At 39.0% G+C, this 13,573-nt stretch overlaps 1 protein-coding gene across 1 annotated transcript; it reads left to right on the plus strand.

The window, feature by feature from the left end:
- The first annotated feature begins 11,099 nt into the window (after positions 1-11,099).
- LOC145124757 (WRKY transcription factor 6-like) lies at positions 11,100-13,341 on the plus strand. Its single transcript, XM_079060217.1, has 4 exons — positions 11,100-11,427; positions 11,526-11,615; positions 11,918-12,379; positions 12,480-13,341. The coding sequence occupies exons 1-4, from the start codon at positions 11,194-11,196 to the stop codon at positions 13,221-13,223; spliced, it is 1,530 nt and encodes a 509-aa protein (XP_078916343.1). The 5' UTR covers positions 11,100-11,193; the 3' UTR covers positions 13,224-13,341.
- The last annotated feature ends 232 nt before the right edge of the window (positions 13,342-13,573 follow it).

The following is a 13,573-nucleotide window of genomic DNA, read 5'->3' on the forward strand; positions in this document are numbered from 1 at the left end:
CAAGCCCGAGAAGCGTTTATGTATGCTTGATGTCTGTGTGATTCTTGCATGTTATGTGTTCCGAATTTCGATCTGATGTCGGGGCAAGCCCGGTGTATGTTAGCTTATATGTTATGTGTTATGTGTTCCGGGCTTCGGTCCGATGCCGGGGCAAGCCTGATGTATGTTAGCTTATATGTTATGTGTTATGTGTTTCGGGCTTCGGTCCGATGTCGGGGCAAACCCGATGCATGTTAGCTTATATGTTATGTGTCATGTGTTCCGGGCTTCGGTCCGATGTTGGGGCAAGCCCGATGAATGTTTATATGCTTATGTTATGTTCTTACATTATATGATATGTTGTATGTATGCCGGGGCAAACCTGATGCTGGACGAGGTCCGATGCCAGACGCGGTCTGATGTCGGGGTAAGCTCGATGTCGGGTAAACCGATGTCAGGTTCGTCCCGATGCAGATGGGCGGAGTCCCAAAGTTATGTTATATGTTATGTGTATGGTATGTGGTAGTTTGGGGAGACTCACTAAGCTTCGTGCTTATAGTTTTCAGCTTTGGTTTCAGGTACTTCGGTTTTCAAAAGAGGAGCTCGGGATGATTGCAATTCACACACCATTTGTTTAGCCTGGGATGTTTTCACTCTGATATTCTGACACATGATTTTGATACAGTATTTTGTTATGATGATTTGAGATACATGGCTTATGATCTTTATTGTGGTGTTTGATGAATTATGGTTTTCTTAAACGATTTTTAAGACGAAATTTTTGGACTGTATTTTTGGGATGTTCCAACATTTCATTCAGAAATACTTTTTATGGGACCAATTATGAATTTATAAAGATTAATTTGATTTAGAATAAGCATAAATACAAAGGTCTTTTTGGACCATGAAAATTAGTGATGTCATAGTTTAGGTGGGTGGCTACCTGCACCTGATCCCACATCGGCTGGGAATGAGAGCTAAGAATTCCTTATAAGGGATGTGGATACCTTCCCTATCACAACACGTTTTAAAGTCGTGAGGGTAGCAGATCCCATAAGAAATATGCAGTTATGTAACATCCCGACTCCCAGGTATAACATTTAAATATTTATTTATGAGTTGTTTGAGCAACTCGGCGAGTTAGATGCCCCAACTCGTCGAGTAGAGACGGATTGACCACGTGGGTTTTATGACGAACTCGACGAGTCAGAGAGACCAACTCGGCGAGTTGGCGCTGTGAGAGGAAACCCTAATTCTCCGGGGTTGGGTCCTATTTAAAGGACCTTAAACCCTCATTTCCGCCTCACCAGCCACCTTACCCCCCTGTGTGAAACTCTAATCGCCTATATTGAGCTAAGAGAGAGAGAGAGAGAGATATAGAGAGAGAGAGAGAGAGCTAATCTTTGGGCATTTTAGTGCATTTTTGAAGAGAATAGTGGAGTATCAAAGCAAGGAGCGAGAAGAGACTATTGAATCTGGTGTTATTTCATCTAGAGCTTCTGTTGAAGGTAAAAAGTCTCCACCTTGCTCATTAGTTTGATTAGATCTTATATTATGTAGTTTTAGGGCTTATTCCATCTTTCCTTGAGGCTTTGAGTATGTTGAGCTTACCAAGAGATTGAGACTTCAGATCTGGACCTTGTGAGGTCCCTAGAGTCCAAAGGTCCCAGCTTTATCCATCTAATAGAAGAGCTTTCATGATTAAGACCCTAAATGGAAGTTTTTTTGGCATTTCAAGCCCTAAGTGCCATGCATGGACGTAAAGCTTGCATGTTTACGCGGTATATTAGCCATGGGAGGATAGATCTAGAGTTTAGGGTTATGAATCTGCCTTAAATCGTCTGAATGAGAAAGGAGACTTAAGGGACTCGCCGAGTTGATGAGGGGACTCGCAGAGTTGATGAGCCAACTCGACGATTCGGCTAGGGTTTTCCTCGATGAGTCTGGACATGAGTAACTCAGCGAGTTGATGAGACAACGCGACGAGTTAAGTTGGGTTTTCGCGACTTTTTCTGAAGGAACGAGGGGACTCGGCGAGTCACATAGATGCACTCGACGAGTCGGGTCAACATGGACTGTTGACTCGAGTGTTGACTTCAGTTGAACTTAGGGTTTGGTTAAGACATGGAGTATGGAGACCATGGAGGGGTAGAATGGTCTTTTAGCAATTCTGAGAGTTAGAGAGAGAAAATAGCCTTGGTTTATTTAGAGTTGTGAATGGAGTGTTAATTAGAGATAATTATCATATGTGTTAGGCGGAGGCTAGATCGGTGATTCGTATACGAGATTTATTTGCTTGATTACGAGGTGAGTCTTCTCACTATACTTACCTAGAGTGGTAATCTTTGTGTGACCGGAGGGTCTTATGTGCTTATATTGAGTATTGTGATATCCTGCATTATGTCTTTGTGATTTATGCTATGTATTATTCTGAGCTTACTGAGTTAGGACCGGAGGGTCCACCCGAGTTGTGGGACCGGAGGGTTCCACTGAGACACATTGACCGGAGGGTCTTATTCGAGTATAGCCATGAGAGGCTAATGAGATGTGTGTGGTATTTTGGGGAACTCACTAAGCTTCGTGCTTACCGTGTTATGTGTTATGTGTTTCAGGTACTTCTCAGGATCACGGGAAGGCGCCAGCTTGATTGTACACACGAGGTGGAGTTATGTTTTGAGGATCCTGGATTGTGTTTAAACAATTTTATGAGCATGTGTTTATGAAAAATTGTTATTTTGGAGATTTGTGAACTATGTTTTTGAGAATGATGTGATTTCTAAAATGAAAAATTTGTTTGAAAATTTACGGTGTTACAAGTTAAACGTGTCCGAGTGAGAGCAATCAAGGGATGGGTGACCCCCTGGGAAGTTTTCGTGTCGGGAGCCCAAAACGGACAATAATGTGATACTTGATATAGGGGGATATCATAAATGGTATCAGAGCAAGGGCATGGGTCCATGTGTTCGACAGGGACGTCGAATGCTATAATGCGCGGGGGGGGGGGGGGGGGGAGGGGGGTGAAGGCGGGTGGCTACCTGCACCTGATACCAAATCAGTTAGGAAAGAGAAATAAGCATTCCTTATAAGGGATGTGGATACCTTCCTTATCACAACACATTTTAAACCCGCGAGGGCAACAAATCCCATAAAAACTCTACAGTTAAGCGTGCCCGAACGAGATCAATCCAGGGATGGGTGACCCCCTGAGAAGTTTTCGTGACGGGAGCCCTAAGTGGAGAATATTATGGTACGTGCTAGAGGGGGATGTCACAGTTTGAGCTTGGTAAACTAGACTCTCGAGGATTGTTTTAGGCCATAAAGAGCTTTGTGGAGACGACATACATGATTAGGACGAGTTGGACCTTCAAAGCCACGTGGTTGTTTCATGTACACAACTTCGTTTAGATAGCTGTTTAGGAACACGTTATTGATATCTAGCCGTTCGAGGGACCACCCATGAGAGATGGAAATTGAGAGGACCAATCAAATGGTTGTTGGTTTAATTACATGGCTGAATGTTTCAAAATAATCCACATTAGCTCCTTGAGTGAAACCTTGAGCCACCAAACGAGATTTATGATGATTAATTGTACCATACTATCATATTTTAATCCTAAAAATCCACTTACAACCAATAACATTAGAATTAGTAGGAAAAGAAACGATATACCACATGTTATTTATCAAGAGAGCTTCATATTTAGATTGCATAGCTTGCTTCCAACATGGATGTTTAATGGCTTAGGAAAAGAGGCGTGGTTCATAGTCAGATGTGTCAGATAGAGAAATGTGAAAGACTTTTATTTTCAGAGAGTTTGTTCGAGATTTGGTGGTAATGGAATGCGTGTTATTAGGGGAATGTCGATAATGAGAGGCAGATGGTTAGGTGTGTTTGGAACGAGAGCTTATTGAAGAGTTTTGGTAAATTGGAGAATTCGTTTACGTATTGGTGGATGAGGGAGGGGGTGGGTGATTAACTGAAGGTGCAGAAGATAAAGTGGAAGAGGGATGATAGGTATCAATGGGTCTGATGGTGGTGGTGGAGAGGAAAAAGAAGCAACTTGTGTAAGGAGGTGAGAGTTAATATCAGTAGGAGTGGAGAGAGGTAATGACGTGGTGTTAGATGGCCGGGTTAAATAAGGAAAATCATCCTCATTAAAAAAAATATGGCGAGAGAGGTAAATACAAGATGAGGATTGGTGGAAACAAAGATATCCTCTGTGTGTAGTACTGTAGCCAAGAAAAATTCTAGGGAGAGATCGAAAGTCAACTTTGTGAGAGTTTTAGGGGCGTATGAACAGGTAACACAAGCACTCGAAGGTTTTGAAGAAGATGTAGTCTAGCGTTTTGTGGTAGAGTCATTGATAAAGGGAATCAAAATTAAGAAGAGTAATAGTACGATTGTGAAGATATGTCGCGGTTTTAAAAGCATACCCCCAAAAGGGTTGTGGAAGGGATGAGTGAGCCAGAAGTATGAGACCCTTTTCGATAATAATTTGATTTCACCTTTCGACAACATCGTTTTGTTCTTGGGTATAGGGACAAGAGATACATTGTTTAATGTCACGAGTCCTGAGAAAAATGGAGACATTTCGGTACTCTCCTCCCCAGTCAGATTGAAGGGCTTTAAATCCTAATCTTGAGAAAACCTATGATTTGTGGGAAAAGAAATAAATCCAAACATATTTCGTGTAATCATCAACAAGAAACAATAAATATCGAATTCCATTGATTGGAAATAATGGGGATGGACCCCAAACATCAGAGTACATTAAATCAAAGGGAGATGAAGAAGAAATATGAGAAGAGGTAGATGTAGGCAATGAATCTTCCCTAGCTAGTGGAATTCACACACATTAGGAAATTTCTTGGATGAGGAAGGAAGTTGAAAAGAGGAGAGAAGTCTATTCAGGAGAGGCTCATTAGGATGTGCAAGGCGTTGATGACAACCATGGACAGAGGTACGTACAACCGAAAGAAGCATAGGTGTAGAACGCTTATTGAACATGTTGGGGACCCGATAGACACCATGATTAATGTCCCCCTGGAGTAGTGTTTTACCCTACAAATTCTTAACAAAACAATGGTTACGCCAAAACTCAAGATACCCATCATTATCTACTATTAATTAGGACACACTGAGAAGATATTTGGTTAAGTTAGGGACAACTAAAATAGATGGCAAGCGAAAATGATGCGAAGAACTGAAACCAACATGAGAAATAGACAAGTGATTACCGTTTCCAACTTTCAACCTGTCTAGACCAGTGTAGCTTTCAACAAGGTTGATTTTGTGAATGTCCGGAGTGACATGGTCGGTTGCTCGGTGTCAACATACCAGGCGAGGTCCATTATTGTGGATGAAGTAGCAGCCTGAGCAAGATTAGTTTGTCTAGAGGAGGCACGTGAATTGGGGCGTATTGACGTATAGTTGGTCTGGTTATTGCGTTGGTAACAGTCTACGACTTCATGCCATGGACGATTACACAACTGGCACATGGGTCGACTACGAAAATTGTCATGGTTGGGATATAGAGAGGCAACATTGAAGTTGTTGGAAGGTGGAGTCGACCTACAAGATGAGCGTTGAGCCGTAAATTCTATAGACCCGAAGATGGGGGAGGTAGGAGTGGTGGGTGGAGTGAGAATCAGAACATGACGATTGTGCTCATGTTCTATTCTAGCTTCTTCTTGCAGAGGAAAACCTACAAGATCGTCAACGAAGACCCCATCGGACTTCATCATGAAGGCTATGACAAATGTGGTATAAGAGGAATCGAGTCTAGTAAGAATGTAGCCAATTAAATCTTCCTCCGGAATTAGATTCAGATTCTCTACAAGAGAATCCGCAATAGACCTATTGCGTTTAACATACTCAAGCATCCAGAGAGAACCCTTGGAAAGTGTTTAGAGTTAGACATTCATCGTCATAAGACAGACCTTGGTTTGAGATTGAAAACTTTTCTCAAGAGATGTCCAGTCAATGTATGAGGTGGGGGCCCGAACAACAATGGAGAGAGCCCGTTCAGATAGGGCCGATTTCATCGATAAAAGAACAAATCGATCCTTTTTCTTCGAGATAACATAGTTTGGGTTAGGTTTGGGGGCAGAGGCGATGTCTTCTTCAGAGTGGCTAGAGACATAGGTTGCTGCAGGTGGAGTGGAATTGAAGATGAAGGATTCCAAATCAAAGGTTTCGAGTGTTGAAATGACTGTAGATCACGATAGTGAATAATTATCTCGATCAAACTTAATGTTGATCGATGGTATTTGAAGATCAATGGCGGCTGTGGAATTGGCGTGGGCCAAAAGAGAAGCACCTGAAGTGGCCATAGAGGAGAAACAGATCAAGGAATCTGGGGAAAAAATTATAGGGCTCTTGATAACATACACTACTAGAAAATTGGTGCAATAGCTACAGCACAATCCGTAGCTATTTCGTAGCTATAAGCAGATAGCTACGGAATTGCTACGGAAAAATGTCTGTAGCATAATGGCCCGTGGCTAAATTATAGCTACAGATTAGCTACGGAATTGTTACGGAATAGCTACGGAATTTACCGTAGCTACCATAGCTACGGAATAGCTACAGAAATAAATAGATACGGATTTACTACGGATTACCCACGGGAGTCATGTTTGACTAAAATTGACTATTTCCTACGGAATAGCTACGGAATTAAATAGCTACGGAATTAAATAGCTACGGAAATAAATAGCTACAGAACTAAAATTGACTATTTGGAGGAGGCGGGGTTATTTGGGTTTTAGAATTTTTGGCCAAAAAAAAAACCCCGCTGAAATTGGTTTTGTTTTGTTCTCCGACGAAATAGCGACCAAAAAGAAAGAAAAAAAAACGTCTGGTATGGGATTCGAACTCGGACTATCTTATACATTAACCAATGAGATTACCAACAGGTCGGTCATGCCACATCCAATTTTTAAAGAACCTTAATGTATCTTATACAATACCGATTTCCTTTCTTTTTTTATTATTATTATTGTTATAATTATTATAATAATTATTATTATTATTATTATTATTATTATTATTATTATTTGAAAAAACATCATAAATGGTCCGTATGGTTTTCCCCGATCTGAAGTTTAGTCCCCGAGGTTTAAAAACATCATAGAAGGGATGAACGCGCCTAGATCAAAACAAAACCTAAATCGAAATGAATCCAAAATCAAAATAAACACTAAATCAAAACAAAGCTAAATCGAAATGAATCCCAACCCAAAACGAAAACCTAAGTGGAATTAAACCAAAAAGAAACTTACTTGAAACGGTGTAGACGACGGCGACGGCAAGCAGATGACAGCGACGACGAATCAATGATGACGATAGCAGGAAAGAAGGAACTCCGGCGATGGCGGAAAGAAGTAAACTCGGCGGAGTAAGCTTCACCACCACCACCACGAACTCGATGTACACCATTTGCAGCGGCAGCGGAAAGAAGTAACTCCGGCGGAGTAAGCTTCAACGGCTGGAAAATGAAGAAGAGAGGATCGAAGGAGAGGGTGTGAGTGGAAGGACCGAGTAGGAAATTGTGAAAGAGAAAGAGGGAAACGAATGAAGAAAGGAGATAGAGGGAAGCAGGATTAAAAATTTCCATCTGCCCGCCAAAATGGAGGCGGACAGTAAGAATCGAACTCGGGGCAACTGCAGGAATAAACAACAACACTACCAACTGGCTGGGACTGCCACATCCATAAAACTTTCGTCTTCTATTACTTTTAACCACTTCCATTTCCGTTTTTGTTATATTATTCTTATTATTATTATAATTATAAATTTTATTATTATTATTATTATTACAACTATTATTACTACTACTACTATTATTATTATTATTATTATTATTATTATTATTATTATTATTATTATTATTACAACTAATAATAATATTATTATTATTATTATTATTATTATTATTATTATTATTATTATTATAATCATGCGGTGACGGTGGAGGTGGCGGTGGCGATGGCGGTGGTGGTGGTGGTGATAGTGTTGGTGATGATGATGATCATGACGACGACGACGACGACGATGATGATGATGATGATGATGATGATGATGATGATGATGATGATGTGATGGTGATGGTGATGGTGATGGTGATGATGATGCTGATGGTGGTGGTGATGATGGTGATGGTGATGATGGTGATGATGATGATGATGGTGTTGGTGGTGGTGGTGGTGATGATGATGATGATGGTGGTGGTGTGGTGATGATGATGATGATGGTGGTGGTGGTGTGGTGGTGATGATGATGATGATGATAGTGGTGATGATGATGATGATGATGATGGTGGTGGTGGTGGTGTGGTGGTGGTGATGTTGATGATGATGATGGTTGTGGTGGTGGTGATGATGATGATGATGATAGTGGTGATGGTGGTGATGATGACGATGATGATGATGATGGTGATGATGATGATGATGGTCGTGGTGGTGATGATGGTGGTGGTGATGATGGTGATGGTGATGATGATGATGATGGCGGTCGTGGTGGTGATGGTGATGATGATGATGATGGTGGTGGTGATGATGATGATGATGGTGATGATGGTGATGATGATGATGATGATGATGATGGTGGTGGTGGTGGTGATGGTTGTGATAGTGATGATGTTGATGATGATGATGATGGTGATGATGGGTGATGATGGTGATTGTGGTGATGGTGATGATGGTGATGATGATGATGATGGTGATGATGGCGATGATGGCGGTGATGGTGATGATGGTGATGATGGCGGTGATGGTGATGATGGTGGTGATGATGATGATGATGATGATGATGATGATCATCATCATCATCATCATGATAATGTAGGTATACGTGTTTGTGAGATGTATGTGAACGTATTCATAAACATCATAGTGTTAAACCATTAAACGAGTAATGGATCCCGTATGTGCACACGGCTTTATGAATGATATTAATAGCTATAAGTTGGTGAAAATATAGATAATCATGTATAATAGAGGTGTGAAAAAAACGGAGCGAAAAAAACGACGTTTGGTGTCCGAAAAATTGAAAATAAGAAAAATCCGTAGCTAATTAGCTACGGATTAGCTACGGAATTCTAACGGAAAACATATTCCGTAGCTAATCTGTAGGTAATTACCTACGGATTAGCTACGGAATATGCTTTCCGTTAGAATTTTGTAGCTAATCCGTAGCTAATTAGCTACGGATTAGCTACAAATTTTTCTTATTTTCGATTTTTCAGGCACCAAACGTCGTTTTTTTCGCTCCGTTTTTTTACACCTCTATTATACATGATTATCTATATTTTCACTAATTTATAACTATTAATATCATTTATAAAGTCGTGTGCACATACGAGATCCATTGCTCGTTTAGTGGTTTAACACTATAATGCTTATGAATACGTTCACATACATCTCACAAACACGTATACATACACATATACACGTACACATATACCACAACTTATTCATGTATATAAATATACATATACAAACATAATCCATCACAAATTGGTGAAAAGTATAGGCATTACAATGTTAAACTGTGAAACGAGTACTTGATCCCGAAGAGGCACACAACTTTATGAACGATATTAATATCTATAAGTTGGTGAAAATATTGATAATCATGTATAGTAGATGTTTGAAAAAAACGAAGCGAAAATAACGACGTTTGGTTCCCGAAAAATCGAAAATAAGAAAAATCCGTAGCTAATCTGTAGCTAATTAGCTACAGATTAGCTACTGAATTTTCTTATTTTTGATTTTTCGGGCACCAAACTTCGTTTTTTTCGCTCCGTTTTTTTCACACCTCTATTATACATGATGATCTATATTTTCACTAATTTATAGCTATTAATATCATTTATAAAGTCGTGTGCACATACGAGATCCATTGCTCGTTTAGTGGTTTAACACTATAATGCTTATGAATACGTTCACATACATCTCACAAACACGTATACATACACATATACACGTACACATATACCACAACTTATTCATGTATATAAATATATACATATACAAACATAATCCATCACAAATTGGTGAAAAGTATAGGCATTACAATGTTAAACTGTGAAACGAGTATTTGATCTCGAAGAGGCACACGGCTTTATGAACGATATTAATAGGTACAAGTTGGTGAAAATATAGATAATCATGTATAGTAGAGGTGTGAAAAAAAACGAAGCGAAAAAAACGACGTTTGGTGCCCGAAAAATCAAAAATAAGAAAAATCCGTAGCTAATCCGTAGCTACTTAGCTACGGAATTCTAACGGAAAGCATACTTTGGAGCTAATCCATAGGTAATTAGTATCCGTAGGTATTCCGTAGCTAATTAGCTACGGATTAGCATATGTAGCTATTCCGTAGCTAATTAGCTACGGAATAGCTATAGACTAGCATCCGTAGCTATTCCGTTACTAAACTAGGGCATCCCATTTTGTAGTTGATCCGTAGCGATTCCGTAGCTATTTTCCGTAGGAAAACCCCATGTTTTCTAGTAGTGATACAATTGTACATTTTATCTATTTTCCTCAATGTAGAGTACAAAGATTGTAGATGTATTTATACACAATAGAAAATAAATGTGGCCTATCGATACGACGACACTACCTAACAATGTACATAAAACTAGGTAAAAACATTTTGAACGCTTCAGATTCATGTTGAACACGTGGTTATTAAATATTAATCAACCTATACAAAATTATATCACTAATTTAAGATGATTTTATGTAAAAGGTTATATTAGAGAACAAGAATTGTGTTGGGAACATGTTTTTGCGTAGTTCGACATAAATTCAGTGTTCTAATCAAATTGAAGCGGTATTAAATCTGAATAAGAAAGAAATTTGGTTACATGTATTTGGGTTTTCGGAAAAATTAATATTTAAACCAGTTCTAAATCTGAATAAGAAACAGATTTGGATAGAGTCAAACCTAGTCGTACATAAGAAGTTGTAGACGAAACTTCTATCTGGGACCCACACGGCACGTGGAAAAAATCTGACGCACGAGCTGACGCTTTTTTAGTCAAACCCTAATTCTCACAACCCACACTTTACATTTCACACACGTATCAAAAGCACAGAAAAAGCATTTGGTCTTCAACGACTCTCCTTGTTCTTTATATATACCCTTCCTGTTTCCACCATTAAAAGACTCTTTGAATCGAACTCATCTCCCTTTCTTTATTCATGGGCAATTTTACTTTGGATACTTCTGAACCTTTGGTGTTATTTAACAAGACTTCAAGGTGGAACCCGTTCTCGATGGTTCCAGGCGGCGCTGCTGCTGATGTTGTGGCTGAAGGCGAAGATAATCGTCGGAACGTTTTGAGTGAGATGGATCTATTTTCTACAAGAAACCGCAGTCATAATAGGGTTGTTGTGAAGAAGGAGAATTTTCTTGGGAATGATCTTGATCTAAATGTAAGTAATTAAAATGTAAATTGCTTTTTAATTTGTATCATTTAATTTTTATTATTATTTAATTTCTGCTTATTATTCTTAATCCTTCTCATTGATAGACCGGTTTGAATCTTGTTACGATGGTAAGTAATCGATCACCGATGGGTGATGACATTTCAACCACTGGCGAAGACCAAACTATTGATAAGGTATGTTCATCAAATATTTTAGAAAGAAATAGTAATTTTTAACATTATTATAGCACAAATCTTGTTTAAATATAATTGAAATCTGGCATATAAGTATCTTGATCTGTTGCAATATAATATTTTATAAAAGATTTTTGCAAAATATATATTTTGTATATTATACACCTAGCAAGTAATATTCTATGAGGCAAATGATTTTAGGGTTCTAAAAAGGCCGAAATTAACAATTCTTACTTACTATTTAACGGCATAAAATTTTTTAATCTGATCTAAATTACTTTAATTTTTATGTTAATTTTCAGTTGAAAGATATACAAAATGAGTTAGAAAGAATGAACATCGAGAACCAAAGACTAAGAGAGATGTGCTTACAAGTTAGCAATAATTACAACGCCTTACAAACGCATTTTGTGACTCTAATGCATCAACAAGAACAAGAACTGAGAAATGAAAACATTCAAAATCAAGATCAGAATGCCAATGATCATCTTTCTCATGATCAAGTTTCAGTAGCAGTGCCAAGACAGTTCATGGAATTACGACAAAGTACTCATGATCAGTTGATATCTCGTGATTCTTCATCAGAAGAAAAGACAGTTGATAGAGACACCAAGACTATCGCTCGCGAAGATACCCCAGATTCAGACGTATGGACATCTAACAAAGTTCCCAAATTGGTTGTCCCCGAAAACATGGAACATACAAATGATGCAACAATGCGTAAAGTTCGTGTTTCAGTTAGGGCACGTTCAGATGCACCAATGGTAAATAATTAGATTGAACTTATTCAAAGAATATACAACAGTTTTTGTTCATTTGTAGTGATCTAATTATGTTATGATTTAATGGGGTGCATATATGCAGATTTCTGACGGATGTCAATGGCGAAAGTATGGTCAAAAAATGGCAAAAGGGAACCCGTGTCCACGAGCATACTACCGTTGCACAATGGCAGTGGGGTGCCCAGTTCGGAAACAAGTTCAAAGATGGGCTGATGATCAAACAATTTTAGTAACCACCTACGAAGGCACTCACAACCACCCGCTGCCGCCAGCAGCAGTAGCAATGGCATCTACTACATCAGCTGCAGCCACCATGTTGCTCTCCGGTTCAACCTCGAGTGTAGATGGTTTCATGAACTCCAACCTTTTGGCTCAGGCAATTCGACCACCCAATATCGCCACAATATCTGCCTCAGCCCCATTTCCTACAATTACATTAGACCTTACTCACCCTCCAAATTCAACTCCAATATTTGAGGGTTATAATAACCCTGCAGCATCACAATTTGCAATGCCATTACAAGCGTTTCACCAAGGTAGTAGTGGTGCCATGGTATACAACCAATCAAGATTTTCTGGTCTCCAGTTATCTAACAACGAATTGTCAAATCAAGTGTTACAGTACCAGCAAACTGCACCACCACAACACCACCAATCTCAGCCTCATCCATCATTTGGGCATTCACTTAGTGCTGCTACGGCTGCCATCACCGCTGATCCAAATTTCACTGCAGCCTTAGCTGCTGCGATCACATCGATCATGGGCGGCAATGGTAGCACCATCAGTCCCAAAAACGAGGAAAACAACAACCGTGAGCTGGGGTGAAGCTGTTTTTTGAAATTATTTTTTTTCCTTTATTCACCATTTTTTCATTTGTACGGGTACTTAAATGTGAATTATCATTTCCTCGAAGCAAGTATACATATGTAATATTATACATTTATATCGTTGTTTATTTGACACGAATATATATATTATTAATTACTTAATAAGTAGAGTAATAGACTTTTTTGAATTTGAATTTGAATTTGATCTTTTGGTTTGAAATTGAGAGAGAGGCTTTGTCGTCGTAGGTAACTTCTTCAATGCTTTAATTCTATACGAAGCCGACTTCAACAAAAAATTATAATATTATTTTCTAAATATGTCATTATGATGGAGTTTCTTCCTCATCA

The sequence above is a fragment of the Lactuca virosa genome, chromosome 7, assembly GCF_052849685.1.
Source record: "Lactuca virosa cultivar CGN04683 chromosome 7, Lactuca_virosa_CGN04683_v6, whole genome shotgun sequence".
Classification (NCBI taxonomy): domain Eukaryota; kingdom Viridiplantae; phylum Streptophyta; class Magnoliopsida; order Asterales; family Asteraceae; genus Lactuca; species Lactuca virosa.

Coding starts and splice junctions, on each gene's coding strand:
- LOC145124757 (XM_079060217.1), top strand. CDS start 11,194: ATGGGCAATTTTACTTTGGATACTTCTGAACCTTTGGTGTTATTTAAC. Junction 11,428..11,525: donor GGAATGATCTTGATCTAAAT/GTAAGTAATTAA, acceptor TCTCATTGATAG/ACCGGTTTGAATCTTGTTAC. Junction 12,380..12,479: donor CACGTTCAGATGCACCAATG/GTAAATAATTAG, acceptor GCATATATGCAG/ATTTCTGACGGATGTCAATG.